The 19,630-nt window shown below is 35.8% G+C and overlaps 1 protein-coding gene across 2 annotated transcripts in view; it reads left to right on the forward strand.

Moving 5' to 3' along the window:
• The first annotated feature begins 543 nt into the window (after positions 1 to 543).
• The window catches only part of il6st (interleukin 6 cytokine family signal transduce), a 29,350-nt gene continuing 10,263 nt past the window's right edge, over positions 544 to 19,630 (forward strand). The window contains exons 1-12 of one of the 2 annotated variants that reach the window (XM_082156849.1): positions 581 to 701; positions 11,902 to 11,972; positions 12,700 to 12,777; positions 12,867 to 13,175; positions 13,553 to 13,691; positions 13,804 to 13,970; positions 14,084 to 14,238; positions 14,522 to 14,687; positions 15,773 to 15,849; positions 16,005 to 16,194; positions 17,976 to 18,158; positions 19,386 to 19,523. In XM_082156849.1, the coding sequence (XP_082012975.1) occupies positions 12,723 to 12,777; positions 12,867 to 13,175; positions 13,553 to 13,691; positions 13,804 to 13,970; positions 14,084 to 14,238; positions 14,522 to 14,687; positions 15,773 to 15,849; positions 16,005 to 16,194; positions 17,976 to 18,158; positions 19,386 to 19,523 (1,579 nt within the window). In that variant the 5' untranslated portion in view covers positions 581 to 701; positions 11,902 to 11,972; positions 12,700 to 12,722. Of the gene's footprint in view, positions 702 to 11,901; positions 11,973 to 12,699; positions 12,778 to 12,866; positions 13,176 to 13,552; positions 13,692 to 13,803; positions 13,971 to 14,083; positions 14,239 to 14,521; positions 14,688 to 15,772; positions 15,850 to 16,004; positions 16,195 to 17,975; positions 18,159 to 19,385; positions 19,524 to 19,630 lie in introns of both variants that reach the window. The other variant, XM_082156848.1, reaches the window with a different exon arrangement.

The raw sequence follows: 19,630 nt of genomic DNA on the forward strand, positions 1-19,630 counted from the left end.
TCACTGTGATATCCATGGTTCTCTTAAACTGTCATTATTCATGTGCCAATGCACTGCAGGCATTTACTGGTGATGAGGGCTATTTGGAAAAGTGATGTTTTCGTTTAAGCTTGTCATAACACGTCCTAAACAAAAGCACCTTCATACTATTAAATGTCCGTGGATTGCACAATACTGTGACAGCTAGAGCACCAATAAAGTTGGTAAACTGAAGTTAATCATTCGAAAACGTTTTTTTATAACGAGAATAGGCCCCCAAAATAGCATTAATGTGTCTGTCAAGCATTTTCATGTTTTTTTTGTTTTGTTTTTTTATTTATGTAAATACCCTCAGGAAGCAAGATCGTTTTACAGGGGTTTCGGGCAGTGGGCGAGGACTAACTGGAAATCTAATAGATTATGAATCACGAGGCTTATTTAAATGACCGACCGCTCTGCTGACCAATCACGAGAAGAGTTTCGGTACCGAAGAAGTCTTGGTTCTGCGCATGCTCAGAATGCTTCGATCTATAGAACACAGTAACGTCTCCAGTGAACGTGAGCGTGCTTGCAGGTCTTTCCGGATGAAGTAATCCTCTGTTCAGATGAAACCGGAAATAACTGACACAGGACGGGCAGAACAGACATGTTGACTTAATCCTCCGCGATGACTTCCAAGTATTAAATTCACTGTAAACCGTATAATGTGAACACCTCGAAAGGTAGGAAACCATTACAATGTCTCCAATTTGGTTTTATTATTATTATTCTCTCATTTATGATCCTATAATGTCGTTCAGTCTGTTACGTTTTATTTTCAACGTCCGTGTAACGTTAGTTGACAGGGATCGTGTTACTGGGATATTTCAGTTACGTAAAGATAAACCTTTTGTGTTTGTTAATTCTAGCTCATTAAATAAAATATACTTACTATATGAATTATTTTCTGGAGCTTGTACATGTACAGACATAATGCTGGTTTCCTTCCCTCTGAAATAAGTGTAATGGAATATAATTGGAATAAAAACCATATATACTATATTATTATAATCGTGTGTAGGTTTAAGGAGGCCAAAATTGTGATCTGTGGTTTAAAAAATGTTGTATTATGTATTGGATTATTATTTATGGATTATTTATTTTATAAACTTAAAATTAAATCAAGTAGCAAAACAGTATGATCTGCAATAGAAAATACTATAAAAGATAACTTTATTACTTATGGAATCTCAACATTAGGCTATATTTAAATTTATTGGTAAAAAATAATGATTATATTCTGTTTGCAATATTTGTATATTTATATAACAAAATATTGTATATATATTGTATATTGTATATTACAACCAGACACAGTTTAAAAAAATAAAAAAATAATTTTAGTTCTTTACAAAGTGCACGTATTGCGCTCTAGTCCTCTCAAGCTTCAAGCAGCAGTGTTTTCTCTTGCTGTGTACATGTGTTTAAAGGGTTAGTTCACCCAAAAATGTAAATTCTGTCAGTAATTACTCACCCTCATGTTGTTTCAACCCCATAAGACTTTCGTTCATCTTCAGAACACAAATTAAGATATTTTTGATGACATCTGAGAGCTGGCTCACTGCTTCATAGGCTGCGAGGTAATTCTGCCGGCCCAGAAAAGTTAGTAAAGATATCGTTAAAATAGTCCAAGTGACTACAGTGGCTCAACCTTAAGTTTATCAAGCGACTAGAATACTTTTTGTGCGCAGAAAAAACTAAAATATCGACATTATTCAATTATTGATTTTCTTCTGTGTGGGGCTCTGAGTGAGTTCACGAGAGACACGACGCATGCGAGAGAACTGAGGAGATGACGCAGATGGGTCTCGATGTAGTGTTTACAATGGTTCTAAAGTGTGTATTTCCTGGATGTCCAAATCGTGAGTAACCAACAAGAAAACGTAAAAGTGCCTTACCAATGCCGCAAAATGAATGGCTTACCTTTCACACTTTCCCATCATATGATCGTGAGTGTCATCTCCTCAGTTCTCGCGCATGCGTCGTGTCTCTAGTTTTTTTTGCACACAAAAAGTATTCTCGTTCATTTTTGTGTGAACTAACTCTTTAAATTCTTCATATAGTAGCACTTTATTTTACAGTCCTTAAAAGGTTAAACTAATATATTACATAGACTCGTTATATGCAAAGTGAGATATTTCAAGCCTTCATTTGGTATAATTTTGACGATTATGGCTTACAGCTTATGAAAACCCCAAATTCAAAATCTCAGAAAATTAGAATATTACATGAAAAAAAAAAAAAAAAAAGGATTTTACATACAGAAATGTCGGCCCTCTGAAAGTATAATCATGCATATGTACTCAGTACTAGGTTTGGGGCCCTTTTGCATGAATTACTGCCTCTGGTGTTATGAAGACCAGGATGCTTCAATAGAGGCCTTCAGCTCTTCTGCATTGTTCTGTCTCATGTCTCTCATCTTTCTCTTGGCAATGCCCCAAAGAGTCTCTCTATGGGGTTAAGGTCAGGCGAGTTTGCTGGCCAATCAAGCACAGTAATCCCATGGTCATTGAACCAGGTTTGGGTTCTTTTGGCAGATGCCAAGTCCTGCTGGAAATGAAGTCAGCATCTCCATAAAGCTTGTCTGCTGAAGGAAGCATGAAATGCTCTAAAATGTCCTGGTAGACGGTTGCGTTGACTCTGGACTTAATAAAGCACAAAGTCCTCTTTTCTGATGAGAAACCAAGGTCCCAGAGTCTGGAGGAAGAAAGGAGAGGCACACAATCCAACATGCTTGAAGTCCAGTGTGAAGTTTCCACAGTCTGTGTTGGTTTGGGGAGCCATGTCATCGGCTGGTGTTGGTCCACTGTGCTGTCCACTCAACGCAGCCGTCTACCAGGACATTTTAGAGCACCTCATGCTTCCTTCAGAAGACAAGCTTTATGGAGATGCTGACTTCAGTTCCAGCAGGACTTGGCATCTTCCCACACTGCCAAAAGAACCCAAACCTGGTTCAATGACCATGGGATTACTGTGCTTGATTGGCCAGCAAACTCGCCTGACCTTAACCTCATAGAGAATCTATAGGGCATTGCCAAGAGAAAGATGAGAGACATGAGACAGAACAATGCAGAAGAGCTGAAGGCCGCTATTGAAGCATCCTGGTCTTCATAACACCTCAGCAATGCCACAGGCCGAGAGCATCCATGCCACGCCGCACTGAGGCAGTAATTCATGCAAAAGGGCCCCAAACCAAGTACTGAGTACATATGCATGATTATACTTTTCAGAGGGCCGACATTTGTGTATGTAAAATCCTTTTTTTTAATTGATTTCATGTAATATTTAAATTTTCTGAGATGTTGAATTTGGGGTTTTCATAAGCTGTAAGCCATAATCATCAAAATTATAACAAATAAAAGCTTGAAATATCTCACTTTGCATGAAATGAGTCTTTATAATATATTAGTTTCACCTTTTAAGTTGAATTACTGAAATAAATTAACTTTTGCGCGATATTCAAATTTTTCGAGTTTCACCTGTACATACTATGTACTTACTATAGTATAGGGCTGGACCCGAATATTCGTTGGGTGGGTTGGTATTCGATGTGAAAATTTGACATTTGAAGAATTTTTTTTTTTTTTTTTTTTTTTCACACCTGGGTTCTCATTCGCGCTTGAATAAGGCCGGCGACACACTGGCTGCGTGGCGTGTCCGTTTTTATTTCGGCTCCCATGTTAACAGGTTGGAGTTTGCACACTGCCTGCGTGAGACACTTATATTAAAGGAGACTCAGGCGCGACTCGAGCCACGCGGAAAACGCGTGCATGCTAGAAATAGAACCAACGCTATAGTGTTCCAGCAACGCAGAACAGTGGAGTTTGTATGGACCGAAGTGCATGCCTGAGCTTGTGTTTTGGGTTAAGCTGCGTTGCTTTGACATTGTGGAAAATAGAATAATAGAAACAAAATGTATTAGCCTTTTTAACTGTTATTATCAATCTAAATTAATCTCGGTTTTAATGTAACTTAATTTCGTTTTTCTTTATTTAAATGTAGTTTTTTCTTTATTTAAATTTAGTTTTTCTTTATTTAAATTATGTCAGTAATTTGTTAGTCAGAAAAATATTAGACTACCTTAAAAGTATTGTTTAATTTAACAGACCTGTGTGTGTGTGCGTTTTATATAGGCTTGGGTATCGAGTATCGAGTATCGATTGGAACCGGAATCCGTGTATCATTCGTTCAGTCCTTTTTTGAATTAATATTGAATATAGAAAAATGAGAAAACGGTTCCTTTTTCGTTTTTTCATTTTTTACAAAAAAACGAAAAACAAGAATTCAGCTGGATTTCTCGTTTTTCGTTCCCATTTAGAAAAATTAATAAACAGCTTGAATATTCGATTTCTACACGTGGACGGAAATTAAACTCCCCTTTCCTCTGATTTGTCAGCCATAGATCAAACTGTTCCGTCATCAGTTCTGCACAGCAGAATAAGAGTCCTCCGTTGTGCGGATTCTTAACGTATTTATTGCAACTACATTTAATATTTTTCTCATCAAACCACCAGACTAACGAATGTCTCGACACAACCCGTACCGGGGAATAGACTAGATAGGGCTTTCTTCTGTGTAAATATAAATTCACCTACGCTTTGCATCAGCTGGCTATATGGGCAGGGTAAATGACGGCTGTTAGCCTATCATTGTCGCCCTCGCCCAGTAATTAAAAAAAATATATATATATAATATATATATATATATAAATTAAGATATAAATCAATATAATTAGTTGTAAATTAAATCTTTTTAACTCTATTACAAAAAGAAAAGAATAATGCATTGACTATATAATTGGCCTATATTAACGTTAACGTATAAACTGTCATTCAGACTGACTAGCCTATCTAACAACTGGAGAAGTTTTATGATGTAGGCCTTGTGTTTTATTAAAATGTATTATAATTTATATCTCTAGGATGCACGCTTGTGCGTGGCGCGCCGGGTCATGTTGAGAGGGAAACGCGCGCGTCACATCGTTGTAAAAAAAAGCATATTCATAAATAGTGTAAAAGACCGGTAAATAAAATACAACATTAACATTATAAACACTATTAATAACATAATATGCGTATTTTAACGAGAAACTGAAACTGTACAGAGCAGACGTTGGTTTCGGGCATCTCTCATTCGTCCAGTAGCCTATCCATATTTGCAATGTAACATTTGGATGCTAATTAATAATGTAAAGAAGGCTTCGTACTTCATTTGAGTCCCAATATAGGCCTACACGTAAATCAGCATCTTCATAGCAAGGGAAATTAGTTTGGAATGTCAACAGACCAATTAAGCAGAATAACGTTTTATATGTTTGGTTGACTGTGTTTTATTTTAATAACGAACAGGCTGCGACAGTCCCGACATCACTTGGATGTGTTGCTCAACAGGGGATTACTGTCGTTTAATACTCTCATTCGAAACAGTAACATTTATATGTCTATTTGTGTACTTTCAAAATGACTACAACATATCATGCCTTTGAAATGATTATATAAGAATAATTATTATTATAAATGATTAGGCTATTATATTCTTTCTGGCGCACACCAAAAATTAACCAAAATAGCCTACAGCCAATAGCCTTCTTGGCGCGCCTATATATTTTTGAAGGTCAACATTAAGATTAATCACAGCGTGCTTCATGTTAACCCCCCCCCCCCCGTGACTTGACTTTACAATCCGGAAAATTGCTAATTATTTCACGGACCCCCTGGCACTTGAGAACTCCTGGTCTACACAGAAGAAAGCCCCATCTAGTCTATTCCCCGGTAAATGTAGTTGCAATAAATGCGATCCGCACAACGGAGGACTCTTATTCTGCTGTGCAGAACTGATGACTGAACCGTTTAATCTTCGGCTGACAAATCGGAGGAAATGGGCGTTTAATTCCCGCCCACGTGTAGAAATCGAATATTCAAGCTGTTTATTCATTTTTCTAACTGAGAACGAAAAACGAAAAATCCAGCTGAATTCTTGTTTTTCGTTTTTTTGCAAAAAATGAAAAAACGAAAAAGGAACCGTTTTCAAAATGTTCTACTTTCAGTATTAATTCAAAAAACGACTGAACGAATGATACACGGATTAACCGGGACTAGCTTTGCGATTTTCCCGGAATCGTTCAAAAGTTTAAATTTCGATTCCTAGTTTCGATTCACAGTCCGCCAACCGGAAGAAGAAACTGCTGTCTAAGTCATTTCTAGCCCTATTCTGAACTGAAGTAACTACATAATCGATTTCAAACTGCCAAATGTTAACTCGCTGACACTTTAGTTAAACATTTGTAACGTACAAACGGCATGGTAAATGCGTGTACTAGCACAGGTGTAAGCGTATATTGATTGTTATGCTAAACTGCGAACCGACACATTTTATGAGACGCTGTGTGAGTTGCCTTATTAACTCACACAGCGTCTCATAAAATGTATTCAGAGCAAACAACCCTGACGTTAAACCTTAAAAACGTACATATGATGTTTTCTTATTCTTCGGTATCTTGCAAGTTGCAACCATATTCTCTCGTCCTCTGCTCGTCCGTTTGAAAACTGCGCGCGATGCCGGCGAACGTAAAAAAATATATATTCATGAAAACACATTTACGAGCTGCCAACTCTCACGCATTTACCGTGAGACACACGCAATTGACACTTCTCACACCACACATCCATTTTCTCACGCACAATAAAATCGTGAAGCAAAGAGGACACGGAGACCGACAGACTAGACAGAGCAGTTACTTTATGATATACAAAAAAATCTCAGCTCTCAGATTCTGTCAATTTTATTTCGAAATTCAAACAATAAATACCGTTTTGGCGCTTGTAAATGTGACGCGACAGATCCCTAGCGCACGTGAACCGATCATCTCGACTAGCTAATAGTAAATAAACACGAACACTGTTGAAAGATACAGTAGACTACAACTTACCTAACTGTATATTCCTCATACATAATATCGATCAATCAGTGTTTTTTATCAGCGTGAAGAGGTCAATAACATAGCTGGAGAACAATTATGTCATATTTACCTCAGGAAAGAAATTTAATGAACATATAGGCTGTAGCACATAGTTGGCAAGAAAAAAAAGAGCTATAGAGAGTATTTTGCTAAATATGTGTACTATATTACATATTTATTATATTTGTCATTAAATAAAGTTGTTATTATAATTGAAAAAAAAACCGCATTATATTTATTATTAACCTTAAATAATACTGCCAGCTGATAGGGCTCTCTGTATGTTTACAGCATTAGGTGAGTTGTTTTTTTCTTGAGAAAAATTAAAGCCTATCTTGAGTACCTAATATTTATCCAAATGAGTCAATATTAAATCAAATCACAATAACTGAATTGAAATGAAATAATAAAAAAGCGTAGCTTACCAGAAATTGTACCATGTAAACATTGTAACATGTTGTCACTAAACCTAATAAAATTCAGTTTAGTTACTAAAATGTTAGTGACAATCACATACAATACAATACACTTATTGTGATGCAATTTTTTTTATATTTCAATTGATGGAGAAGGTCAGACTATTTCCTTCAGAAAGACCGTTGGTTAGCTAGCTCATTTAAAATGTCAAAAAAGTTGTTTAAAATAGATTTGATATTTATATTGTAAACAGCCCTGTGAGAAATTCATAGTAAATTTCATAAAAAGTAAAAAGTTCATAGAATTAAAATTGATCTAAACTTTTTTGCCCCTGCCCCTTAAAAGAATCGGAATCGAGAATCGTTAGGAACCGGAATCGAAACAAGGAATCGGAATCGGAATCGTTCAAATTCAAACGATACCCAACCCTAGTTTTATATCACTAGTGCAGTGTCCGTTCTCGGAGCATAAGCCCTGTCCGTGTGAGGTGCTCCGCTTCCCGCTCGCGCTGTTCTGTAGTTTACTAAAAGTTTATTAATTCTGAATGTGTCACGTCTCGCGTGTCCATCTATATTGCACCAAATGCTGCACTTGTGAAGTCGATTGGATGAACGGTTCTCGAAATAATCTAAATGCCGTTTTACCCGACATACAGACACATAGATTCCTGCCTTTATTAGAGAGAAGAATATGTTCAGCACCCTCTCTCCGAAGCTTCGAATATTCGATGTTCATTACTACCGAAGCTTCGAAGCTCAAAAAATGGTATTCGGACCAGCCCTACTATAGTAATTGCAATATTTGTGTAATAACTAGGTTCTAACCCTGAACCTAATCCTAACCCATGTAGTTGCCTTATATTACCCAGTATGTTCTTAAGTACACTGTAAGTGCACATACTGTAAAATAAAGTGCAACCCTTCATATTGTTCACAATGGTCTCTTCATCATCAGCTAAGTGTTAACTCTCAGCAATTGCACGTTTCAGATGATTGGTTGTTCGCTTCTGATGTCACTTTCCTGTGAACAAATCACAAACTGAGGATCAAAATCAGTCAAAAGTTCAAATAGGCGCTATCTTTATTAATAAACTGCATGTATGAAGTTTAAACAACTATATTTTCTTCTGAAAAACTCTCAAAACTACATTCTGTGACAACAATTTTGAAACAATCGTTTCAAAACTGATAGTGTGTTTTCGCCTGTCCAGAACACACAGAGACGGACCGACATTTAAGAAAAATAAGAAAAAACAGAAAAGGGGTTCGATGTAGATTTTTTTTGTATTAAATAATTGGTTCAAATACTGTATGTAAGGCGACAATTGTATGGAGGTTTGAGGACCAAACCTGCAGAAAGTAAAAATATAAATAAATATATAGATAGATAAAGAAATGTAATAAAAGGAAAATAAACAATGGAATAAATTACTTGATAAAAAAAAAAAAAAAAAATTTAATCCAAGCTTTCGGAATTATCTCGAAATTGTCTTGCTGTCATTTTGGTTCTTTTGTTTTATATATTGTTATTTTAATTATTGATTTATTTAGTTTAACATCTTTGGATGTTCAGTTTTTGTAGTGGCTGTGTTGGTGTATTCTCTGGTTTGTGGGTGAAATAAGTTCAAAATAAAATAAAAAGTTGAATGAAAATAAATAAATAAAATGTAATCCTGCAGTTCTGGGCTTGATGACGATGCAGCTTCGTGCTTCTGCTTCTGGACAACCGTTTTTGAATCATTCAAAAAAACAACAACTCTGATCTCTATCACTGTGGCTTCTATTCGGTAATTGAGCTCTCAACCAATGATGCACTGGAGCTACACAAGCACCGCCTCCCTCATTTACATGTTGCACATGGAAAAGTAAATAAATACTAAATAAATACATGTAGGAATAAATAAATATATACACATAAATGAACGCATAAATACATAAATGAAAGAATAAATATATAAAAGTTAATAAAACATAAAAATACATTTAAAAATAAATACAGAAAATAATATATGGTAATATATTCCATATATTCAAATAGGAAAAAATGTGTTCTTTATTAGAAGATATAAATTCAAAGATTACACTTTATTAAAAATGATTTATATTTGTTTAGTCAAGTCATTTATTCCTTTATTGATTGTTCTATTATTACATTTATTATTTTCTCTATATATTTACTTATTTTTTTATTTCTGCAGGTTTGGTCCTCCATAAATGAGTTGTACTTGTTATTAAATATGGTTGTCATATATAAGACTGTGTTGAAGAACAACATTTTGGTCGCTATGAGCTAATAAATAATACTAAATTATGGTTTTTTGTAAATGTAAAATCCATTGCAGAATGTTTTCTATTGGTTTAGGGTTATGGTGTAGAATGTAAAGATTGTAAAATCATTATATCTAAGGAGAGTCCTCATAAAACACAAAATCCCAATGTGTGTGTGAGTGTGTGTGCAAAATGCATTTATGCTTTGTCCAGATCTATTCATTTATCCAAAAATACGTTAACAATGTTGTTCATGCAATGTTTTGAATACACATCTTCTATGATAATATTGCTTTTAATTTCTAATTGAAAATAAATTTTGATATTTTTGGTAGACATAAAGAGAAAAAAGATCAAATGATACAAATATCCAAAATTTCTGGTAATTTTACCATTTTGTAAAATCGATTTTCAGAGGAATTTATCTTTTCTTTATTGTGGAAAAACTGAAAATGCTTGTGTTGGAATTTAAGGAAGTATTAAAGGAAGTATTAAAGGAACTATAACTTCCCTCATTATTCTAACTCTATTATTTGAATAATGGTATGAAAATGAACATACCGGATGCCTGTCAGGAGGGAAATAAGGGGCTCGAGTTAGCCGTTGCTCAGTGAGAGATTGACAGTTAGCTTTCATGTCTTAGTTTATTTAGATTTTTTTTTTTAACCTTATTTTAAAATTTTCATATCATGTTGATTTCTTTAAATCAAACAAATTAATCTCAAAAACGCGGTTTGAAATCGCTGGTGTTTCTGACGTCACAAACTACCTTGTAACCAATCAGATCAACGTGATCGTCAACCAGTGGATCTCTGAGCTGAGTGAGTGAGTGGAGGCGGGGCTCATTTGCATATTCATAGAACCGCGCATACTAAATGAGGCAAGGGTGTCGAGTTTCATTCAAGCTATTTTAAGACATGTAGAAAAACGCTTAAATATGTCACTTTGGTGATCAAAGATGAGTTTTAAAGGATAAAATTATTGACTGCAGGGGGACTTTAAATAAAACTTGGCTGTCTATTCAGTATAAAGGTGAAAACATTTTTTGAAACGATGCTACATTAATAGAAAAGAGCTGTAGAGTTTGTTTGCCAAAAACTTTCACTTTTGATTTTGGTGCCGCTCCTCTGTTGATCCGATAAAATGAATACAAAAATGTGCAAGTTTGATCTGGAGCTTTTACATACACTACCAACATTGTAACAATACAAAGCTGGTTGAAAATTGGCAAACTTTTAAATGTAGATGAGATTAGATGCTTGCAGTAAAGGGGATGACCTGAGAAAGCCTGAAAAGTCTGATGTTCGGGTATAAGCTGGAAGAAAGTAATTCAAAGTTTTAGATAATGGTGGGTTTAGTTGTAAGCCAGAGTAAACAATTGTCATAAAAAGGGTAATTAAAATTTAAGAGACTCAAGTTGCTTCAAGTGAAAATAGCTGATTGTCAAAAATGTTGCCTGACGCACTACACACTTCTACTCTATGTACTTATGCACTGTATACTCATCTGTGTAGTGTTTGAATTTTATAAGCAGGGTTCCCACGGGTCCTTGAAATCCTTGAAAGTTTGTGAATCTGAAAAAATAAATAAATCAAGGCTCTGGAAAGTTTTTGAAAATAAACATGCATAGATACAGGTCCTTATAACTGCTTGAATTTATTTTGTGCGAGAAGTTTTCTGGAAAAAATTCCATATTATTCCCTCAAGTCCACTAATGTGTTATTTCGCCAACACTTGGTGGCCTATGCATACTAGCTAGCTTGATTTACGTTAGTTACACGCATTTACGCGTTACGTTAAGTGTTTCCCGTAAACTACAACGATGGTACCTCAACGTTTCATGCAAAAGTTAATATCAGATCATTTTAGAATACAGTATAGGATGGACCGAATATTCTTCAGTTTTATGCAAATCAGAAATACGACAAATAGAATATCTTGATCTCTGTCATATGGCCAAAAATCAATGCAAAAAAATGTTTTTTTTTTCATAGTTGTGTTTGACACAAAAAACTGTAACAATGTATCTTACAAGGTAACACGATGTAACCTTGCTCTCACTTGAAATGTGTCCCCACATAAATTTGAGGATATTGGACCTGGAAAGTTCTTGAAAGGTCCTTGAATTTGAAGTTAGCCAAGGTGTGGGAACCCTGTATAAGATTATAACAGTTTTCCCCCAGTTAATTATATGCATCATCCGGGTATTTAAAGTGGTCTTTTTCTTTTTGTAATTTTCAGTGTGAACACACTACAACAAAACGGCATAGAATAGTGCATATGTTTGCGAGTCGGGACGAACACAGTCTGAAGTGAGACTAGACAAAAGGGAACTGGAGCGCTGCTGGTATCCCTTGTATCCTCTGGTGCTCTTGGAAGGGTTAAATGTTCAAAAAAAAAAATTGGAAAAAATCCAAGTCCAGGCACTCAGTAGGTTACAAAAAAGTAAAAAAAACTTTATTGATTAGTAGAGGGCTAAAACATTGAAGATAAAACACCAACGCGTATCGGCCCACTGGCCTTCATCAGGGTGTTGAGCCCTCTACTAATCAATAAAGGCTTTTTTACTTTTTTGTAACCTACTGAGTGCCTGGACTTGGATTTTTTCAAAAAAAAATTTGAACAGTCTGAAGTGAGTTTAACATTTTCCAAATTGAATTAGCAGTGATTGAACCGACAGTGATGTCCTTAATATTAACCTGAAAATTAATCAAGAAACCATTTATTTCAGTGTTCTTTATTACTAATTTCTTGGATAAAAACTTTACTTCATTGAAAAATTGGTGGTCCAGTGACAGGTACATTTGCAGTTTTTTTTTTTCTGACAGTGGAGCGTTATTTAAAAACATGGCAGTTTTCACTTGTAGAGGTTTTTGATTACAGCATATAGGAGCTATCCTCTCGACCCACAGCAGGGAAATCATGTAGTTTAATCTAAAGACATACATTACAGGGATATGAAATGTTCTGAGTGGGAATTACCACTATCTGTGTTCACTATATCTATATCTTTTGATGTCCATATTTCATTTTTTCCAGATATATCCAGTTTTGATGTGACAATGGACGCTTCACATCATTTCTTCTTACTCTTGATGTTTTTGCACTATACAATAGGTAAGCCATGTCACAAGTCATTTACTCCCATTTAACAGTTTCTTAATTGTTCTTTAGTGATACTCAATTTTATTGTTTTGTCCACACAGGAACCAATACAACCTGTGTAAAAATTCTTCCAGACTCCAACAGTAGTATTCCTGTTGAGGTGGGAAAGAACTTCACAGCGACATGTCACCTGCGGGAGGGATCTGAGTACACCTCAAATGACATTGAATGGTTTTTGGAGGATAACCGCAGAATTGAAAAGCAGCATTATCATAAAATAAATGAAACGGCCGTCAGTGTTACTGTTAACGCCAACATAAGCATGAAAGGCTGGTTGAAGTGCAAAGCAACCAGGAAGTCCTTGTCATACATACAACCATGTTCCTATGGAATCTCACTTTTTCCAGGATGTGAGTGTCTTCTTGCTGCAATCACATCATGTGTTACTTTCTAATTAAAAGGCTGGAATTCTTCCACACTCCAGTTGTGTTTTAGTTTTGTACGTATTGTAGGGATAGTCCCCCTAAAGGGACATGGTGAAGGAAAAAAAGATGAGATGGGAGGAAAAATTATATGTCAATGCTTTTGCATTCTCTCGTAAATGTTTTGCTTTCCCCTTAGAAACTTTTGAGTTTTTTGGAGGAACACAAAAGTTTTGCGAGCGAACGCAGTGTCTCTCAGGGAACGAAAAACGTTTGCGAGAGAACCTCAAAAGCAATGCATAATTTATTCTTTTATGTACAGGTATTCTGTTTACATTCAATGTTTTTCTGTTTATGACCTCCAGATCCTCCGTTGAAACCAAAGAATCTGACGTGCATTGCTGAGCAGAAGGGCAATACTATTTCCCCTCTCTTACAATGTTTCTGGGATCCAGGATTGCCGGATCCGCTGCTCGACACCACTTACACCATTCATGTTAAAATGTATGTGTAAGAGTAGCTGTTGTACCTAATAACACTGCATCAGTTGTTACACCTTTAATTCAAGATGAAAGACTAGAGTATCATTTACTTCCTCTTCTTTTTCTTTTTATAGAGGTGATTTAAGCTTTTCCAGCAGCTGTAAACAGCATCTTGCAAAAAGTTGCACCGTCGACCTGAGCTCTTTTCCGTTTTACTCGACTGTGACTCTGTGGGTTGAAGTGAAGAACGGGTTGGGGTCTGTACGGTCAGACGAAATTCAATGCTATGCTTCGAAGTTTGGTAAGATATGGGCTTTTTGCATTAGGAAAGAGTTATTATACACTCTATGGATGCGTAACTTCAGCTATCTTCTTCACTTTTTAATAATTTTTTGGTTTTTATTTGTTTTGTAGCGAAACCCAATCCACCATTGGATGTCAAACTTCTTGCTGAAGCTAACTTCTCCACATCTCTCATGGTTACTTGGAAACGTCCCATTGAAAAGTTAACTTTGCAACTCTCCTATTTCATCAGATACTGCCAAGTAGACTCCGATGTTTGGACCGAGGTACGAGAAAGCCAAAAGCAATTCAGATTTTAAAATGGTCAAGACAAATTATTTTATTTTTTTATGTGAATAGTGATTGCTAGTGAAAAATGTGATGTGATCTTTAGTTTTGACCGATCAAACATTTTATTTACCTACCAAAGCATTTCATTATGGTTCAGAGGGGGTTTCTTATTTCAAACAATGCAGTACAAGCTTGAATTATGTTAATCTTGCATTCCATGTAGTCCTCACATCAAAAAAAGTCACAGTGTTTTATTCATGAATTGAATCCCTCTTTCAGGTGCCTGAGAATTACACCCAAGCGCACACGGAGTCGTTTAGACTGCAGTCGCTGAAGCCTTACACTGAATACGTGGTACAGATGCGATGCATTGAAGATCAGGATGGAGTGACAAGCTACTGGAGTGAATGGAGCGCCAATGCTACAGTTCGCACTGTAGAAGCCAGTATGACCTGTATTATTCCCAAAGTTATAAAATTTTTCTGAAAGGGTTGTTTTTATTTGGACAGCTGATGGAAGGATCCTAGAATTGCAAAATAAAATAAATATTCCTAAACACTGAGGATGACTTCAGAACAATGTTGCGGGGAAACTACTTTGAAGCTGTAGATTTGAAAAGTAGTTAAAGTTACGAAGGTTCATGCGATTTTCAAATAGCGTTTTTATTGCCAATTTATGAACGGCTTGTAAGTAGACCTTCCCCGACTTCCTGGGTTGTCTATGAAAGCCTGTGGGCTGATTTTTATGTGAAGGACTCTGGAAGTTTTTTCCGGGACAATCCAGAAAATGTGATGTTTATCTGTCTTCCGTTCAATGACACATGAAACGAATGCTTCTACAATGTTGAGGGTAATGTCGAAAGAGCCATTTTGTGTTGTAATGTCAATGTGTCATGCAAAGAAAATGGATTAATTCAAACTATAGTCTCATAAAAAGCCAGATCTAAAACTATCAGAACAGTGTAATTTTACTGAACTCATCTGTCGACATGATGCCGGTGAACTGCAGAGGTCATGGATCGCTAAGATCAGATGCTTTCTGAACTGCTGTTTTCTCACCGTTGTCATTTTTTTGTATTTATTTTGTTATTGAGAGGAAAGCGCACAGCACATATTTACGTTCATCTAAACGTCGCTCTCAGCGGTTTTAAATACAGGAATACGCGGAGAATGAATCAGAACGTACCATTTTACTTGAATTGGAGAAGATCATTTACAGGTGCAATGTGAGACTAACCACTTCAATAGAATGAATCTGACTTTCCAATGCAATAAATAAGAGAGTGAGTTTGATTATTCTCTGGACTTGCTTGACAGTAAAGTGTGTAGAAACAGTAAAGCATGCACAAACAACATGACATTAAAAAAGTGATGTAAAAAAGCAGCTGAATTGCTGTCAAGCTGCTAAAATGCATATTTAAGTTAGCAGAATCACTGCTTAATTACTTCCCAACATTCAAAAATATTATTGAACTTGCATCTGCGTTAATATTTATCAGTAAAAATTTTTTAACCATCTATTTTTCCTCAGAGCCAGCAAGCGCACCAGATCTGTGGAGAATCATCGAGCCCACTCGTGATAATAGAAATGTCAAATTACTATGGAAGGTAAATTCCTTTCTTTTCTTTTTTTTTTTTTTTACCTGGCAAACAATAAAATATCTTACAGTGTTTGTACTGGGTGGAAGTCTCTGTTAGTGTAATATTCAATTTCTGTTGACAAAGTTTAATATTAAACATTTTATTATTGTCTCCTATAACAGCCTCCTGTGAAAGCTAATGGAGTAATAACTAAATATGAGCTGTATATCAACGGGAAGCTTGAAATAGCACATAATCAGATGCATCAGATGCAGTTGCCACCACGAAAAGAGGCAACCATTGAAATAACTGCAGCCAATTCAGTTGGAGCGTCTCCTAATGCAACTTTATTCATTCCAAGATCAGATCAAGGTATATTAAAGACTTCAGTATTTTTCATTAGTTATTTTAAACAATTTATTACTTTTTTCATTTCATTATACATGTAACATTTTAACCCTTCTGTTGTCGCCTTCAGAACGCCAGATAGTCAAGTCACTTTCATTTATATAGCGCTTTTAACAATATAGATTGTTTCAAAGCAGCTTTACAGTGATAATAAGATATTAAAGGGGTGGTTGATCATGATTTCACTTTTCTAACTTTAGTTAGTGTGCAATGTTGCTGTTTGAGCATAAACAACATCTGCAAAGTTACAACGCTCAAAGTTCAAAGCAAAGGAAGATATTTACTTTTAAAGAAATTGTTTTTAAGGACTTCAACAAATGGCTGGTAGGGACTACAGGACATTCTTCCCGGGTTAGTGACATCACTAACCCTAAAATTTACTAACCTTAAAAATAACCCCGGGAACATGCAAGCAATGTTGAGAAGAGGAAGAGTTGTAGTCGAGCACATTTGTGAGTCTGCTCAAGCTGTCGCATCCGTCTTTTCACATGCAATACAGTGCATAACACAAATGCAATAGCATATCACTCTGTAGACATCTTACAACAGTTCCCACACGAGCAATTTTATAGATTATCATGACAGAATATGCTAATCAAAGACTTGAAGATAGTTAACTCCTCATCAGCAACATAAATTCGTCAACTAACCATTCGGAAACGTCCTGTTGCTTTCTACATGTTGTCACTTCTTCTTGAGTGTCTTCATCATTGTCTTCAGTTTAAAAAAATTTTTTTTAAATGTGAACATTTTAGTGTTTGTCTGCGTGAGGTCATCGGAGCTGTTAACACACACACACACACACACACACACACACACACACACACACACACACACACACACACACACACACACACACACACACACACACACAAAAGCTCTTGAAGCCCCGCCCCCTGTGCCAGGAGCAGCAGCTCATTTGCTTTTAAAGGGACACACACGAAACTACGCGTTTTTGCTCACCGTCAAAAAGGGACAATTTAAACATGCTGTAAAAAATGATCTGTGGCATATTTTGAGCTAAAACTTCACACACACACTCTGGGGACAACAGAGACTTATTTGACATCTTGTAAAAAGTGTCATTATACGACCCCTTTAAAGTGACAGACTTTTTTGGGTTTACAGCAGCTCTAGAATAAAGTTATTGTCCAGCTAAAGTTAGTTTTTGATTGATTCACTTCCATTGCAAAGATCATAAGTCATTAACTTAGGGGCCGCTATCACGACTCCGTTTTAACTGAAAACAGAAAACATTTCATTTGTAAAGATAGTGTAATATAAATGGTAATAAATTAATTTGTTATAGATGTGAAAAGTCAGCCATATTGATATCATAATGGCCATGTGTATGTGATATACATGAATTAAAATTCTAGCTCTAAGATACACAATAAAATATGAAATTCCAAAAGAACTGAAATTAATTTGGAAAAGGGACACAAAATTTTAACCGATTATACGATTATAGGACAATAGAATGGTTAAATGTAAGAGCATATATATATATATACATGATTTGGTATGTATCTGTCTATCTATCTATCTATCTATCTATCTATCTATCTATCTATCTATCTATCTATCTATCTATCTATCTATCTATCTATCTATCTATCTATCTATCTATCTATCTATCTATCTATCTGTCTGTCTGTCTGTCCATCCAATAGTGCTGTATTGTAGAAGGTTAGATAAGAGAATAGGGCATATGAAAGGTGTAATGTGTGTTTGTGGTTCATCAGAGCTTCCTGGCGTGGGGAGTGTGAGCTGGTCGGTGCGTGATGAAGAGCTGCAGGTGGAGTGGACTCATCCTGGAAACGCTCATCTCTCTGAATTCCTGGTGGAGTGGGTGAATCTGCATGAGGAAGAGCCTCAGCCACACTGGCAGAGAGTTCCTCGCAACGTCAACACCACCACACTAACCGGTACCTGTGCTATATTTTCTAAAGCTCGACTGGCTTATAAGCTGGCCTTCATGGAATCTGTGCTTTTTTATTTACATTTGAATCCACTGATTGTCGGAGGCACAGCTGAATGAATAAAAATGCTAAATATGTTGACTTAAGCTGTGCATATTACTTTGTTCAGTTTGTCCCTCTTATTTAAACAACATTAATTCAGTCCTTAAAATGCAAATATTGTGTGTAGAAGTTGTGAGATATAATATTGTCAGTAAACACTGTAAATTTGCTTTGTACTTATTAGACCTGTTTCGTGCATCTTGTGTCTGTAGCGGGTTTGCTTGCAGTTATTGCTGTTACAGCAGTGTTGGTGGTAGCAAGCAAGGGGAAGTCACTGTTTCACACTGTGATACGGGGTGTTATGAAACCTTCTAGAGCTGCACGGTTTCGGATAAATTGAGAATCACGTTGTTTTGTTGTTGCTTCAAACATAATCACGATTTTCCCACGATTCTGAACGGACAACTAAACAAAATAACATATGATTTACTAGAGGTTTGGACAAAATGTTAATTGCGGTAATCTATTTAAAATGTTTAATTAATCTGAATAATTAAAAAAAAATCAGTTTGAATGAATGATTCAATGGCAAATACATTTTTAACACATTGATGTAAATGATACAATCATTATCATTATTATTCTGTGATCATTTGAATATTTGTTACACAGAAATAATGATACTGTGTGGTTGAAAAGACTGTTTGTGAAGCTGTTTCATGCCTGTACATGACAACTGCTCTCTCTGGTTTAAAGCGCAGATCTGAATGTTCGCTGTGATTTTGTCAAAGGTTTGATAGACACAGCCGAATCCCTGTTGTTTAGGAATGAGATCTGAATCAAGATCGCGATCTTTTAACAATTAATCTTGCAGCTCTACAAATTTCTCAAATACATGAAAGATATTCAACAATACAGAAAATCAGTCAGGGCAAACTATTTTTCACAGCACCGTTTAAGCTGAAGTTTTGCGGAAGAAACACTTCAAGTTTTGGTTTTGACTCTGTTCTTGTCTCAATGCCCCAAAAAATTGAATATTATGTTTGTATAAAAATATTATAGTAGTGCCAACTATATATATATATATATATATATATCACAATGCACACACACATATAGTTGCAGTTTCAGTGTTTGAGAGCAATGTAGCTGGCATTTAAAGGTGACCAAAGTCTTTTCCCCTTTCCAAAGGTTTAGTAGAACTGAAGCGGTACAACATATCAGTGTATCCAATTTACCAGCAGCGCTTTCACACCGCAGCAGGAAGACAAGTAAAGCGCATCCAAGCGGGAAGAGCAGTGACCAAAGCAGCCTACATTAAACAAGGAGGTATGTAATGTATCTCAGATGTGTCACACATTCAAATGGCACCGTCAAGTTAAGTTGTTAATGTGAAGTTAATACAGTTTTCTCATAAAGGACAAGTTACTGAAGTA

The sequence above is a fragment of the Leuciscus leuciscus genome, assembly GCF_965113295.1.
Source record: "Leuciscus leuciscus genome assembly, chromosome: 24".
NCBI classification, from domain to species: Eukaryota; Metazoa; Chordata; class Actinopteri; order Cypriniformes; family Leuciscidae; genus Leuciscus; species Leuciscus leuciscus.